The sequence below is a fragment of the Monopterus albus genome, unplaced genomic scaffold, assembly GCF_001952655.1.
Source record: "Monopterus albus unplaced genomic scaffold, M_albus_1.0 scaffold20.1, whole genome shotgun sequence".
Taxonomy (NCBI): Eukaryota; Metazoa; Chordata; class Actinopteri; order Synbranchiformes; family Synbranchidae; genus Monopterus; species Monopterus albus.
In genome coordinates, this window is record NW_018127900.1 from 2,951,591 (window position 1) to 2,967,025 (window position 15,435).

The 15,435-nt window shown below is 39.4% G+C and overlaps 1 protein-coding gene and 1 long non-coding RNA gene across 3 annotated transcripts in view; one reads left to right on the forward strand and one right to left on the reverse strand.

Moving 5' to 3' along the window:
- LOC109956520 (uncharacterized) overlaps positions 1-5,498 on the reverse strand; it is a 20,598-nt gene extending 15,100 nt beyond the window's left edge. The window contains exons 1-3 of the long non-coding RNA XR_002274425.1: positions 5,401-5,498; positions 1,136-1,190; positions 8-96 (exon numbers count right to left, since the gene is read on the reverse strand). This is a non-coding gene — a long non-coding RNA (uncharacterized LOC109956520). The remainder of the gene's footprint in view (positions 1-7; positions 97-1,135; positions 1,191-5,400) is intronic.
- zgc:63587 (septin-2) overlaps positions 1-14,787 on the forward strand; it is a 22,894-nt gene extending 8,107 nt beyond the window's left edge. For both annotated transcript variants that reach the window (XM_020593684.1, XM_020593683.1), the window contains exons 7-12: positions 547-664; positions 9,731-9,832; positions 10,046-10,191; positions 10,375-10,458; positions 10,547-10,604; positions 13,545-14,787. In XM_020593684.1, coding sequence (XP_020449340.1) covers positions 547-664; positions 9,731-9,832; positions 10,046-10,191; positions 10,375-10,458; positions 10,547-10,604; positions 13,545-13,610 — 574 coding nt within the window. In that variant the 3' untranslated portion in view covers positions 13,611-14,787. The remainder of the gene's footprint in view (positions 1-546; positions 665-9,730; positions 9,833-10,045; positions 10,192-10,374; positions 10,459-10,546; positions 10,605-13,544) is intronic.
- The last annotated feature ends 648 nt before the right edge of the window (positions 14,788-15,435 follow it).

A 15,435-nucleotide genomic window follows, 5' to 3' on the forward strand; every position in this document is an offset into this window, starting at 1 on the left:
CACTCACTTGTACAGACACCAGCTGTGAGCTGAGGTTGATGACATTTTTCCCCAGTCGAATTTTCTCACGTCTGTCATCCGTACATTTGAGATTACCTGATATGAGGAGACAGAAAATATACGTCATAGTTTTTAAAACATGTATTTGAATAAGTCATTTATTATTTGGTCTGATTTTGGTATATTTTAGTTTTAAGACATTTTAATTTATAAACACCACCAAGCAGCCATTTGATGCAAGTACTTCCTCATTTTGGATGTTTCAAAATAAGGCACCTCTCGCTTGCTAGTAAAGCTGTGAGCTAGTGTTACATCATAAACATTTGGTAGATTGGTTTCTGTCTTTGGTTAGCATACACATGCAGTGACCAGGTGCTCTCTTATAGTGAAGAGTGAGATAAATATGAGTATGAACTGTAGTTCTTATCTCTTATAAATTTTACCTTTTAAATTTTGTTTTTTCTCACAGTGCCAATGGACTTCTATAACGTTCCCCAATTTCTCAATGTTGAGTCAAATCTCTCCTCCTTTTATTTTCTTTCCCAGTCTAAAGCCTCTGGATGTGGAATTTATGAAGGCCATCCACAGCAAAGTCAACATAGTCCCAGTCATTGCCAAGGCTGACACACTGACACTGAGGGAGAGGGATCGCCTAAAGAGGAGGGTGGGTTTATAGAACACATACATACACATGCTTGTGTCCACTCTTTTCTGTATATGCTATATGTAATCATCTTTCCTCTTGATTAGATTTTTGGCTCAAGGAAACAGCTGGACCATTTTAGCACCCGTTGTCAGGATGTTGATGACCTTTGGTGCTTTTTTGAGTTTGTTTTTATCCCATCTGCAGGTGTATGGTTTAGCCATTAGAAAGTGGATCACTGAGCAACGCCCTAATATTAGCAAAATCACTTGTCCGGCCTTTTTGGCAGCAGTGCATTTGAGTGAGAAACACTGTGTGTACTTCCCCATGTAATAGCTATGTGTGTCTTACATTTTTGCGGTTTTAATAAGACAGCTAGATTGTTCAAAAGTATAGGGAGGGACAACATATGAGAGGAAATGGCAGGAGGGACACCCATAGGAAAAGAGTGTTGTATATGATACATGAATCACATCTCATCCAGATACTTACTGTTGGAGGCTACCCAAGTGTCTGCCTGCCTGCACGCTCCTCAGTTTCCTGCTGCCTAGAGTGGGAAGGACAGAGTAGTTTGATATAACGGACACACACACCTCACAGTAACGCATTCAGCGGATAACCTTCTCTCCTCACTCTTTTTTTTTGTTGTTTGTTTCTGCTCTACTACTAATACAGTGTTCCTTTAGGAACTCTAGCACAGTGTGTAGCCAACAGCAGTGTAGTGGGACATGATAAAAGTGGGGCAGCAGAAATATCAGTATCAGTCAGATCTTATGCCTTTGCTGCTGTACTGTGCACCGCACTATGTGTTCAGCAGTTTGTTCACATGCTTTGCTAAATGTGCCCTTAGAGGCATTTCCCACTGTACACTAAGGAGCAATTAGGTCCAACAAAATGGGCAAGCGCACGCACACAGGCCAACACACAAATCTACTCTTAAAGGAAAACTTGTTTATTTCTAAACTACATTTATACATGGGTCGTTTTTGTACTGGATGAAGTTTAAAAAGACAAGTTTACGATTTGTTTCACTGTATCTAATGAGAGTAAGTTGCTGGAAAAGTCATTATTGTCAGGAATGCAGAGGATTATTTGAGCTGTTGGCCCCCTGTATTTAGGAATGGCATTGTGTGTCCCTAAGGAGGACATATTCTTCCTGATTTTGCTTGTTTATTCACATTTTGAGTATACACGTTTTATCTTAGTTGTAAATTAGTTTGCTCCCGTGGTACAGCAACTCTGTACATTTCTTTCTGTGTGTTTCATATTTATTCTGAAGCCCTTTTTAGCTGGAACAGAACTGGCTGCATTTATATGCATTTTATTTATGAATATTTTTGACAGTAACCTATTTAGAGAAATGGAATGTAGACTGAAAGGTTCGTATTCCTCTGATAGCAATGCAGGAGGACAAACGGGAAGATTGTGATTTGTAGATGAGTGTCCCTCGCCTAGAGTGAAAAATTGAACCAAAAGCTAAGTTGTTTTTCACAGCTGAGCAGTGGGTTATGAGTTCACACAAGGTCAAGTGAAATTTGTACAGCTGTAGAGACAGTCCGCTGCCTACAGCATCCAAGTTGTGTAACAATTTTAAAAAAAATGGTAGTGGCATATCACTAGGCAGGTTCCTATGACATATTATGGTAGAGCTTATATAAAAAACACTGAGTGATATCTGATTACTGACTATTTCAGGTGCATTCACAATAATCAGACAGTTGCAGCTAGTGTAAATGTGCTGTTTTATTTCCTGCCTTTATTTATAAAACTGATCTGTTTTCTTGTACGTGATCATTGTAAATGTGAGTTGTCATAGTAATGTACCCAAGTGTCTCTAAGGAGAACAAATATCTGGCCTGAGTATTTGTTGGTTCGATCAGATTAGTTTAAGTGACTCGGGTATACAGTACGCGCCTGATTCCTGCCATTCAGTCCCCTACAGTGTAGCAGGGCACCAGACCTTCCTTTGAGGTCATAGTACCAGCAGCCAAGAATCTGCCACAAAGCCAAAGCTGGCGAATGATTGATAACCCCCAGGGTCACTCCTACTGTGTTTATTAGTTTTTTCCAAGGTACTTTCTCACTGTCTGGAGCCATTTGTTTCAGTATTCGTGACCCCCCTCCTCTCAAGGCTCCTTTCTCTTATTATTAGGGGGGAAACTGCTTGTACAGAACAATATGTTTCCTCCAAGGCGTTAAGACTGTTCCACTGACAAGACACAACCTGCTGCCCTGTGCAGCTCGGCTCATGGACAAAGTGAATAAACTTATATTGTTCAGCTTTCACTCTTGCAGTACTGCTTGGCCCTTTGCTGGCAGTGCCTCTCTCAGCTGCCTCTCACTTTCTTCCTCTGTTTCTTTGTATCCTTTTTTCTGAACTTGCTCTAATGCCAATTTCCTCAGCAGGGTTGCTGTAGTCTCTGTTGCTCTGAGGAGGGTATACTGAGGGACTGATCCTCTCAGTCTGGGACCTTGTAGTCATATCCTGTGTGGGGCTTTAGTCTCCAAACTGCTTTATTGGTTCTTTTTTGTTTGAACATAGAGGACGGTAAACGGCTGGTTTAGACCAGAATTGTGATGGAAGTAAAAAAAATAAGTGGACGCCTACTTCTACTTACAACAGATTGCTTTTCGTGTGTGATTTGCAAATAACTCTGATGCTGGAACAACTGATAATGTGGTCAACAGAGAATTAATCTCATTTAAGTCCATTTTGTAGCAAAAATGCTCATGATTCTTGTTTTTCTTGTTCCACACTCATCTTGTTGCTTCCCTCATCTCCTACCTTCTCTCAGCCATCATCTTGTCTTTCCCTGTCTGCCTCTGCTTACGGTGTTCAATGACATGGGTTTTCAACCTGTGCTCCATTGGTGGTCTGTGAAGATATTGGAGGTTTTCCCTGACTATACGTTCAATTATCTAGTTTCTCTGTAAGAATTTTTTATTTTTATTTTAGTTTTTAAAACCCATTTTCATGTATTACTCATTGCTTGTGAATGATCAAATCCATGAAAATATATAAAATTTGAAAAAGCCTAGCTGACTTGCAGGGTTAAAATAGTGCCCATCTGGTCTATCAACCCCATAACAACTATACATCCAATACTATATTTTGTCTTTTTTTTAGGTATTTTGATTTGTTCTCAGGGATTAATTGTGGGAGGGTCATTCTTGTTCTTGATTGTCTCTCAAATACTATATTTTGTTTGGTTTTTAGGTACTTCTCAAGATATGTGTGTGGTGTTTGTTCTTATGGTGTTCTGTTGCTGCTCTGTATTGCTGCTGGAACACAGGAATTTCCCCAATGTGGGATCAATAAAGTCATACCTACCGACCTAACAGTCCTGAGGTTACTTCCTAGTGAAAATGATGGCCCCTGGGTCACAAGTTAGTTGAAAACCTGTTCTATGAAGAACCCTCCCTTCCTCACCTTTGTCCCCTCAGGTGCCATTTTTCACCCTTGGCCGAGGCACTGTTACAGTTTTCCTTTCATTGTTGTCTTCCCTAGTGGCTCCACTATACTCCAAGTGTGTGAAAAAGTTTTACAGCCCTGCTGGGACATATTACCTTCGCCGGACTGCTCCCACTGGCCAGTATTGTTGCCAGGTTTTCTTAAATGGCAATAACAGAACGTGAAGCAGTTTTAGCACTGAGAGTAAAGTTCAGCATTCAGATCTAGTAAGCTAGAAAAGGAAATTATGATGCAGGTATAGACAACTCATTGATTATGCGAGTTTGGTGTCTCAGATGAAAAACTCAATTTTAAATAATGGTGCCCAATGAGTAAAGATGGACTGATTACTTCATTCTTACCCCACTGCTACTGTGTATGTGTGTGTGGGTGGGTGTGTAAGTGTATGAGTCCCCTATGAGCTTGTGCCTGCTTCTTCTCCTGCCAGTGTTTCAAGCACGCGGATATATTTATTTTTCTGCCCTCCAGCAGTCATGGTGCCAGGGCATGCTCTGCAGATTTTAAAACAATAAATATGCTTTTTCCCTTATGGAGCAAACAATTCTGTTACATACAGTCATCTATTCTCAAGTAAAGAAAGTACAAGCCAGCTACAGTGTGAAAACAGCAAGTTTTCTTGTTCAAAGGCTGTAGGGTATGGTTCGTATTACCATTGCTAACTCTGAAAGACGAGGCAGTCCAAGTAACTTCAAAACAGTGCTGATATATTCAAAGGATCACAGGTAAAATTAACATAACACACTCAAGTATCTTGCACCTCCAAACTGCACGCAAGCAGATGTAAGATGAAAGACCCTGAACCCACCAGGCCTATACATTATATCCCCTCGGTTGGGCTAGCACCATACTACACAGAAACGTCAACAGAGACGTCTCTGTTGCCAGCCTTGCAGCTGGCCATAGCAGTAGTCAAAACATGAAGCAAATCAATGTGTGTGTGTGTGTGTGTGTGTGTGTGTCTGTGTCTGTGTGTCTGTTGATTAAGTGGTGTGTAGCTAAAAACATTCTCACGACCTCTAGTAACATGTCGTGGCTTAAACATAAGAACATATTATGGCTAAGGCTACAGTTATACACGTCGTAATAATAATATTAAACACCCTGTCTGCTGACAGTCATCAACTTTTCTCTCTAGTTATCCTTGACCAGATGTACCTTGTAGAAACTCATAAGCATGACTAAGCATTTAACAGTCTAACTAGACATCCTATCTCTACTAAACATTTCTAATACATAAAGTATCTACCCAATATCTATCTGACTACAAATACCTAACAAGGCCAACCTGAAATGATGGTTTCCGGACTTTGCTGTGTTGCTAATGGGTCACTTTTTACTGTTGAGTTTACCATTAAAATCCTCTTTGATTACCAGACCAAGTTGTTAAAACCTCAAACTCACATGGCCAGCTTCTAAATCTCACTTAAATACGAGATTACATGAATAGACTGATTGTTCCTCTCCATGCTCTTTGATCAGAGGAAGAGGTGGGTGGTCTTAACTGTATCACTACTTAGCCCAAACAATAGGAGTGTGTGAGTGCATTGATCACTGTTACTCATATGATGCCTTCACGGTTCCATGGTTATGGGACTGACTTTTCATCATGTAGCAGTAGATCGCCTAGAAGTCAGAGTGGCTCAAGATGTGGGCATATCTCTCTTGCAGGCCACCTCTATCTCTTATAGTCCACTGGCCTTCTGGAGCTACAAAGGTTCATACACACAATGCTTAAACTCTTTTCCTACTCCTGAGGCCAGATTAAACCTGTTCACAAAGTGAGGCAGTGGTTAGCTATGTGTACGTGAAAGTATGTGTGAGTTTGTGCATGAGGCTGGTATGAGGTCTAAATCCCTCGGACGAAACCCCCCCCCAGATCAGGGAATTGTTGGGGCTCCTTCAGTCCCCTAGACTCCCTGCAGGCAGGAGAGAGCCAGTTAGATGAAAGGCGTTTCCGGGTAAGAGGAAAACATTTACTGTATTCTCATGTGTCTTAAGGTTAGCACATAAGTTTAGGAGCTTAAGGAATAGTAGTAAAAACAGTACAGTAGCTAAGAATCAGCTTTTTCTTTTCATGCTGTCAGACATCTGTTGTTTGTCTTGTAGTCAAGGTGTGTGATATGTGTTGTCCAAAATATTCATTACAATAATACACAGACTGTAGGAATCCAGTTTATACCGGTTCTCATCACAGTCTTTTTTTTTTTTTTTTTTTTTTTGCCAAAATGTAGTTTGTTGATTTGTTTTATGGGGCAAGGGACCATATTTTTACTTTTGCAGAACTCCTGTTTTATACAGTTTTTTTTAGCTGGAATTCATTAGACCCTCTGGGGTTTCATTCGTCTCAGGACAGATTGAAGCTTGATGCTTCAGCTGCATTAGGACAGCTCTTCTAATGGGAATTAGCTGTTGATGGGACTGAGATGGAAAAAAAAAAGAAAGAAAGAAAAAGCCATCAGTTTCCCTTGGAATATTTGTGTAGCCAGTTGAGGAAGCAACTCAGCCATCATATCATGTCTTGTGCTATTTTATTAGTAGTAACACAATACGGTAACTGGAGATGTGTGTGTGTGTGTGTGTGTGTGTGTGTGTGTGTGTGTGTGTGTGTGTGAGTGTCTGCAGTCTACAATTATGATTGCACAATAGCAATTGTAAAGCAAAAGTAAGTAGACGTAACCACATACAGCATAGATGTGCGACTGAAACAGCGTTGGATTCTGAAGATGATAAAATAAAATGTGCTTCGCTAGAAGCTAGTTTGGGCAGTTTTGTGTATTTCACACAAAACATTGCAGAAACTGGCAGGCAGATGTCAAGCTATGTAAACATTATGTGAACATGCTGAGATGCAGATTGTTTAGTGTTGTGGATCCCCCCCCCCCCCCCCCTTTTTTTTTCTTTTTTTTTTCTTCTGTGATATATGTTTCTACTTCCAAGTATTTTTTCACTGCTAGAGTTTTAGTTTAATGGATACAAACATCATGCCAGGCCAGAGCAGACTTAGTTCTGTCCTCAACAGTCACACTAGAACACTGTGTAATTGTGAGCGTGTATTTGTGCATGTGGTTACCATTTCCAGTGTCAGGACAGCAGTGTCATTTTGTCTTTCCTCTTTACACTGGCAGATCTTTGTTTCTTGAAATGTTGTTTGTTCCAAATTCATTTGTCATTGCTTAGTGGGTGTTTGACTCATCCACATTTTTGCGGGTTTGTATGAGAATGAGCGAATCATGAAAATACTATTCCATGGCAGGTTGACATGATGAAACGGTTGATCCTGTAATGATGAGTTTGCACCCTGTTTTATTATAATTGGTGGTTGTGGTTCCACCTGCTGTGCCATTGCTGAAAAACCGCATAGCCATGAATTCACCCTCTGTAATTACATCTATGTATAGACCTGCAGGTACGCTATATTTGGGCTGCACATAATTGCTACAGTATATGTGTGATATTCTTAGACCTTGAGTGAGTCTGACCTTACACTAGAAATACATGATTCATCTGCAATTTGACTTTTTTTTTTTGGTACGTCCCCATCTACTCTCACACTTACCATAACTACCTGACATAACGGAATATTTCCACAAACAATGCCTCATATTAAGCAATGTGAGCCAGAAGCATAATGTCGTGAATCTTTGTCTTCCTTTTCAAATTAATACTGAGGCAATACTGTATGGCATTGTTTGTCCACTGCCTTGGCAGGACTGAGCGCATCTGCATGGCCAACCATAACAGCACAAGGAGGGTTGGTGGGGGTTGTATTAGAACCGGACAGGATGGTCATAAAATCAAAATGGCTCCCGCTGCCAGCATCTCTGTGCCAATGAAAATACACAACTTCGAGGAGGAGGAGAGGGAGGAGAGGCTGTTGTTAACATTAGGGATTAAGGCTTACATTGTGTACAGTAAATCAGCAGGAGACAACAGGGATTTAGAGCAGGCAGTGATTTTGACATCAGATGATCCCTGAGAGGTCTTGATTATAGGTGTCAGACCTTACTAAGCACATGTTACGGAACAGAATAATTCAGGTAAACAGCCATTTTGCAGCTTTTGGTCTGGAAATAGATAATGGCTGACAACACATTCATGTTTATGCAATGGCCAGATGATGTTTGTGGGTATTTAATAGTAGTTTTGCATTCATAAAATATATCATTCTGTCTTCACTGGTTGTTCATTTAACTGATTTCTTATTTGCCTTTTAGTTTTGATTTTTTCCCCCCTATTTTATTGCATTTGAATTTGTCTTGCTCACTGCATTTATTTGTTTCATTTTTTTCCCACCATTATATCACTCGTTATTTTCCCACTGAGTGTACAGTTTCTCGAAACACTCCATGCTCTGCCCCACTAGAGTGATGTTTGTCCAGCCTCCATGTTTTTTTTTGGTGGGGGGATCTGTAAATCATGTTTGAATGAATGAAGGAAACAGAAGCTCTGGTCCTATGTCACGCTCTTCTCTGCGTCCTGCAAAGCCTGTTTGTTTATAGATCTGCCCCACAACAATAGCCAGCTCTCCCTGCACACACACTATCTCGCAGAGTTCACTGAGAAAATAAATGACAGCCCTAACAAAGGCTCAAACAGGAGCTGCGCTCTGTAGGAAAACCTGCGTTCACTTCCCAGGCCCGTGGCCAACTCACCACTGTCCCGTTGTACAGTACAGTACATGAAAGTTCCCCAAAAGTCAGGAAAACAACATATGACATTTTTGGCTCCATTTCATAAGACTACATTGTGGGTTTAAAAAGTCTGCTCTAGAAAACAAAAGAAAAATGCAGCTTTGATGTTTAGAATAATAAATAGTGACGTCTGTCCCCGAGGTAGCGCTGAAGAAAGCTCCTTTGTTTTAACTTGTTTCTTCACCAGGCAGCCTGTGAATAAAGGAGGGTGAAACGTTTTCAAAATTTGAACACATATAGTTACTGTGCACCTGTCTGGCCTTTCTGTCTGTCACACCCATTTTCCTTCATGGGGGGTTTTAATTAAATGAGCTGTTGCAACAGATAGTCACCCACATCCTCCCATTAGTGCACGTGGCTCTCTTGCTTTCTGTTTATGGGTTAAAGCAGCAGCTGTTATTTTTCCTGTGTGATTCACCGTTTACAGTAAAGGTACTCGATTAATGCATATGCTGTGTGTGTGTGTGTACATATATCACTGATGTTAGGTTTAGGTTATATTTTAAAAGTTTTAAGGCAAGATAAACTAAGTCCAGCATGAGAACAGCAAACGTTACAAGAACAGGTGCGTGTATAGATAAGTATTTTTAAAAACTAGAGAACTATATGCATTATAAGCATCTACGACACACAAAATGAAGCATGGGAAAAATAAATACTTTTTTTTACAAATGGAAATATTTTAATTTAAATGTATTTTGAAGGAAATGATCTTTGGTGGCAGTGACAGGGAGAATGTTTTACTCTTTTTAAATGAAGTGGTTTGTGAGATGTTTGGTTTCCAGACTTCTAGAATACAGATTGATAATAGAAAGTCAAGCTGTAATGGCAAGGTTCAGGGCTTTTTCCTGAGCTAGGGGACATGTTAGGAGGTCACGACACTGCCTCCACAATCACTGGGTTTCTCTTTTTTCCTCCTTTTAGATCCTGGATGAGATCGCAGAGCAAGGGATCAGAATTTATCAGCTACCTGATGCTGACTCTGATGAAGACGAGGAGTTCAAGGAGCAGACCAGAGTCCTGAAGGTGAGAAAGGGAAGAACACCTGATGCCGGCGGTTACGAAGCTACGTCAGAAATGTTTCCTCTCCTGGTTTTGTGATAGATACCGTCCATTCTCTTTCTGCTCATCCTCACAGTGCTTCTCTGATACCTTTATTTTCCTCATCTCTTTCCATAGCCTTTCTTCTGACTTTGTTTCTCACTGGGGGATCCACTGACCTTTACCTTCCTATCGCAGGCCAGCATTCCCTTTGCTGTGATTGGCTCCAACCAGCTGATTGAGGTGAAGGGAAAGAAAATCCGTGGTCGTCTTTACCCCTGGGGAGTTGTTGAAGTAGAGAACCCTGAGCATAATGACTTTCTCAAACTACGCACCATGCTTGTGTGAGTTTCCCTGGTAGTAAAACAGATAAAGTAATGGGATATTCAGAAGCAATGTTTTTAAAAACTTGACAGAAATTTGTCTTAATTAAGCTGGTTGCAAAGAGCTACTAGAAGTGTGGAGCTCTAAAAAGCTCTACTGCCTTCTAGTGGGTGAAGATAAGATTGCTTGTCTATTGCTTGCAGGACACACATGCAAGACCTCCAGGAGGTAACTCAGGATCTCCATTATGAGAACTTCCGCTCAGAGAGGCTGAAGAGAGTGGGCAGGTGAGGCACTCATTTATATCACTTAAACAGCAGATGAGCTCCTGTTTCAAGCAAGGTTAACAATATTTAATGTGCTGTTTCCTTGCAGGGCTGTGGATGAGGATGTGGTAGATAAAGACCAGATTCTGCTACAGAAAGAAGCTGAGGTAAGAACACACAGCAAACTCTTGTCCTTTCTTATCTTACTTTGTGCTGAAATGTGGCTCGATTGGCTCTGCTGTAAGAAATAGGACAAAATGTACTGTCCTTCTGTTTTTATGTACACAAGCCATTCAGCTTTTGATAATACTTAGCAGTAAATTTTATGCTTATGCTTAATTTGTGGTGAAAAAGAAGCTTCAGCAGTTTGAGCTGCGGTGTTTTTAGTACAAAATGGGCATTGCCTTTGTACACGGAGCACAGTAAATCTTGTGCTTAAAGCTACAACTATTTACAGTAATGACTCACATTTCCCCATTCATGCAAGTAATTTGCACAGTTTTTTTTATACTGCATTTTTACCTATCTTTTTACCCAGTGGATTCAGTTCCTGTGAGTATGCTATTCAACTCACAGATATTTAAAACTTTCTCATATAGCTAATGTATCATAATGAAACACACGTTCACACTGCTTTTCATTAAAATCATAATTACTGTGTTTTACAAATATGGGTCTGTTTTTTTGTTGGGCGTAACACCTGAACTTTTCATTTTGGAAACTGAAGCAGTTTGGCAAAATATTTCAAAGATCATATGTTGACTGCATGCTTTGGAAAATGACTGGCACTAACACAGGTGAGAACAGAAATACTTATTTCTTCTGAACATGCAAAACCACTTGTGTGGTTTGTGTTAATTGTTGATTCCATCCCAGACCTTTTGTTTCCATTCACCACCCTCCATTTGAGTTTCTCTGTTAAATCCAAAATGTTATAAAAAAGATTTGAAGAAAAGCCTTTGTTTATCCTTGCTGAACTTTGGTGGAGGAATACATCCTGGAGATACCACGATAAAGACTGGGCTTGACTGGGCTAACACACATATTACAGGAAAGCTGGAATAGGGAGGGTTCAGCTTTCAGTCTTCATATGGACATGTGGTTATTCAGAATCAGAATCACAATCAGCTTTACTGGCCAGGTGTGTTGGACACATGAGAAATTTGCCTCTGGTACAGTGGCATGTGTATGTACAGTGTTCTTTTGTAAAGTAACAAGTCGACAAGTAAACAAGATAAGCCTGAGAGAACAACAAAAGAAAAAGAATGTACATTAGGAAAAAATAAAATTCTTATAAATATTCAAATATATACACACAGTTGAGATGCAGTTTTTCAGATAGATACATACAAAGTATTGCACCGAGGGTTATCTTTCTGTTTTACAGTCATGTATAACAGTCATGTTATTCTATTAAGACAGAAAACTGTCAACTTCTCATTATGACTATATGGAATTTTGGAAAAAGAAAAAAAAGTCATATTTTCACTCCACTGTTTCATACACTAACTTTTTGGCTAAGGGCCTGCATCAGTCCTGTCATCAGGCAGTAACCGGTTTCCTGATTGCCCTTGATTGTCCTGTTTGTGTTACCGCTGCAGTGCACTGTAGCGAGTGGGCCGGTGCAATCAGAGCTGTTTGTAGACAGCGTGCCCAGGAAGGATGTGCCATCACTTCTTCTCTGGATGTCTTGGCCCAGTTTTATGATGGGATTGACTTCAGTAATGAGAGGAGCCGTAAACACAAAGCTGGAGAAACAGCTAACTATTGTTACTTATATTTATAATAAATATAATGGAATAACAGACTCTTTTCTTCATAGATCCCTAGATAGCAGCTGATGGGTAACTGTTTATTTGTAAGGTTTCTGGAAAGAATGATGTAATTTTGTAATAAAAACAAGGAAAATGTAGAAATTTTCAGTTGTTATGCTTCCAGTTAATTGATTCAAATAAATTCACGTCATTGCACAGCAGGTCAGCTGAATATGCAGAAATGTCAACTGCTTAATGCCCTGACTTTTTCTTAACAACTCAACTTAAAGTGGTGCTGTAGTTACTCTCACAGTAAAGTTTGTATTTTCCCTGTAACTAGTGCCAAATTACACTTGTGTCCATGCTGCTTTTCCCCCAGACATTATTAATAAATTATGGAGGCCTTAAAATAAGACATTGCATATGAGTTCATCCTTAAGGTAAATAATCATATGGTGACTAAACATATGGAATCTGTGACAAAGTTCGAAGTAATACTGCATTTAAATTGCCAGACAACTGTAGAATCCTTTAGCTGTCCTGAAATAACTAAATTTGTGCTTCCAAACACATAAGAAGACAGGAAGGAATGTAAAAAATGTTTTATTGTGGGTAAACCTCTTAAAATGAAAGTCTTGTCACAGCCACAAGGTGGTGATAGACAACAACGAAAGCTATAGGATGATTGTTATTTAGGAGGGTGACCTGTGTTTTAAAATGATGAACTTTATATCCTCGTTATTTTGACCAGTTACTTATTCATAGTTATACAGCTTAGCTCTTTTCAATATTCTGAAGCAGTGTTGGAGATTGTGAGGGCAAGTAAATCCTAATCATTTCCACATTTTCATGTGGGAAAAAAATCACCATATTTAGGGAGAAAATGTAGAGAAATATTAGGTTATGAAATGCCAAAGTACAGCAAGATACTATATCTTAGATTAACAGCAGTAGAAGTTACATAAGAAGTAACTTGTATCTTTAAAATTGTATTGGTTTCCTGTAAAAAAAAAAATTAAAAATTAAAAAAAAAGCAACTGGCATAGAAAGGAACCTCCCAGTTTTAGAGTTATGGATAAGTCAGTTTGAACCATATAATCTTATCTAGATATTTGCTACCGCAATTTCACTGTTTTGATGTTCTTCAGCGATCTTTACCTACCTGCAGAGGAAACCAGGAGTTCTCATTTCTTGTCAGCTACTAATACTAGCAAGCATTATGTGAAGAAATAATGCACTTGTGTTTGGTCAGTAAAAATATCAGTTATTTAGAAACAACTGAAACTTCCTGATATGACGGTGTGATTGGTCCTTTTCTGTAATCTTGTTTTTATTTGTCTTCTTTCTCTTTAGCTGAGACGCATGCAGGAGATGATCGCTCAGATGCAGGCGCAGATGAAGATGAAGTCAGATGAGTAAAAGGGCCAGAACAGAAAGGAAGCACGGTGATCCCAACCACCTAGCACACACACACACACACACACACACACACACACACACACACACATCTGGTCCTCATCTGTGTCCATCCCTGCCTGCCACCACCTGCAGACACACAGCAAGTCCAGGTGGATCACGTCATCTTTTTCTGCACACCACTGCTACGTCTTCCCTCCATACATCCATCCATCAGCTGGTCAGGACCTCACCACCTATGGTTTTTATTTTTCAAAACTCCATTTAGTGCTGAGTAGAAAACAAGATAGAACCACCAAAATGTAGACATCAGTTATTTAGTCTCTAATTGTCATTATGTTCCACAGGGCTGGCAACTTACTAAGGGGCTTTTAGAGTCACACTAAAATGTTTACAAAAATATATGTACGAGTCAAAATGGCACCATTGTCCATTTACTTTGCTATCAGGTTATGACACTTCTGAACATATTTTAACTTAAAAGTGAAAAGCAGTTTGCTTCTCATGTTTTCTGGTGGCTGATGAGACAGTGAGTAACCATCACTTTTACTGTTCTGGGTGGTTTCAGCCCTTCACGGCCCGTTTGCTTCAGACAGATAATGCAATAACTATAAATATGTGAAAGGTAAGTGATGCTGTGAGTGAGGTAAAACCTTATCCGTCATTACAAATTTAGCTCTAGGCTTTTTTGTCTTTGCTTTTATGCTTTAAATTTACTATATGCAAGTATTCAAACTAATCCCACTGAATTTTAAAGAGAAACAAACCATAGGATCATGTTATGGTATAAGCAGTGCCATATTGTCTTCCAAAGCTGTATGCTGCTGATGTCTACAAGTGAAAAGGAAGCAAACTCCTCAGTCATGTTGTCATTTCATGTGTAAACTGTTTGTACACTACATGGGCAGCCTTACATCATCATACTGTATTTGGGCTTCCCCGTTTAAAGATCAAAACAATAATATTTAACTGCACCATGTGTAACCTCCTCCAGTCGTCTGTGAGCAGCAGATTAAACGTCCTAACTTTTCTTCAGCGGTGCCAACTGTGCACTCATTGTTGTCGTTGCTATTATTTTTGTCATATGCAAATTTGTTTGTTGAACTTATTAAAACGAACAAGTATTTCTTAACCATATGTCAGTAAAGTCTTTTTAGGCATCAGTTTTGTTTTGTATTTCTTTTTTGAAATAAAATTAGAGGGAAAAGCGTTGATTCTGGAGTTACTTCTGACTGACTGACAGATTCATAGGATCTAGCTATAATGTGAACCACAGTATTTGGAAACTAGCAAAATGATTTGTTTTTCACAAGAACAGCTGTTTATTAAAATGTAGACAACAGACCTGTGTGACACATGCTCATTGTGACTTGTCATTTAATTTGATCACTTTTATTGGCCAAGTATGTTATACACACACACACACACACACACACACACACACACACACACACACACACACACACACATTGCATGCATTTATTTATTTTTTAATTGTTTACATTTATTTCTGTGAGAAACATTTTTGCTGCTGGCTTCATGGTCTTTCCTGTCAGCAGAAGTCCAGTGAGGAACTATTCAGTATATTTTATTTATGCTCAGTCTTGTTGAGGAGTTGTGGGCCTAAGTCGCCAAACTGTCACTGGCAGCAGCTGTAATAAAAAGCCTTTAATATTGCATGTTATAGCAAAAATTAGGCGTTTTTTTTATCTTAGTCCCATAATCAGTGTAACTTTTTTATTGTCCATCTGTTTATTTGCATTAATGTCCACCTGTGTCCGGTTTATATTAATATGATCATGTTTAGGATAAATATGGCAGGTTTTTT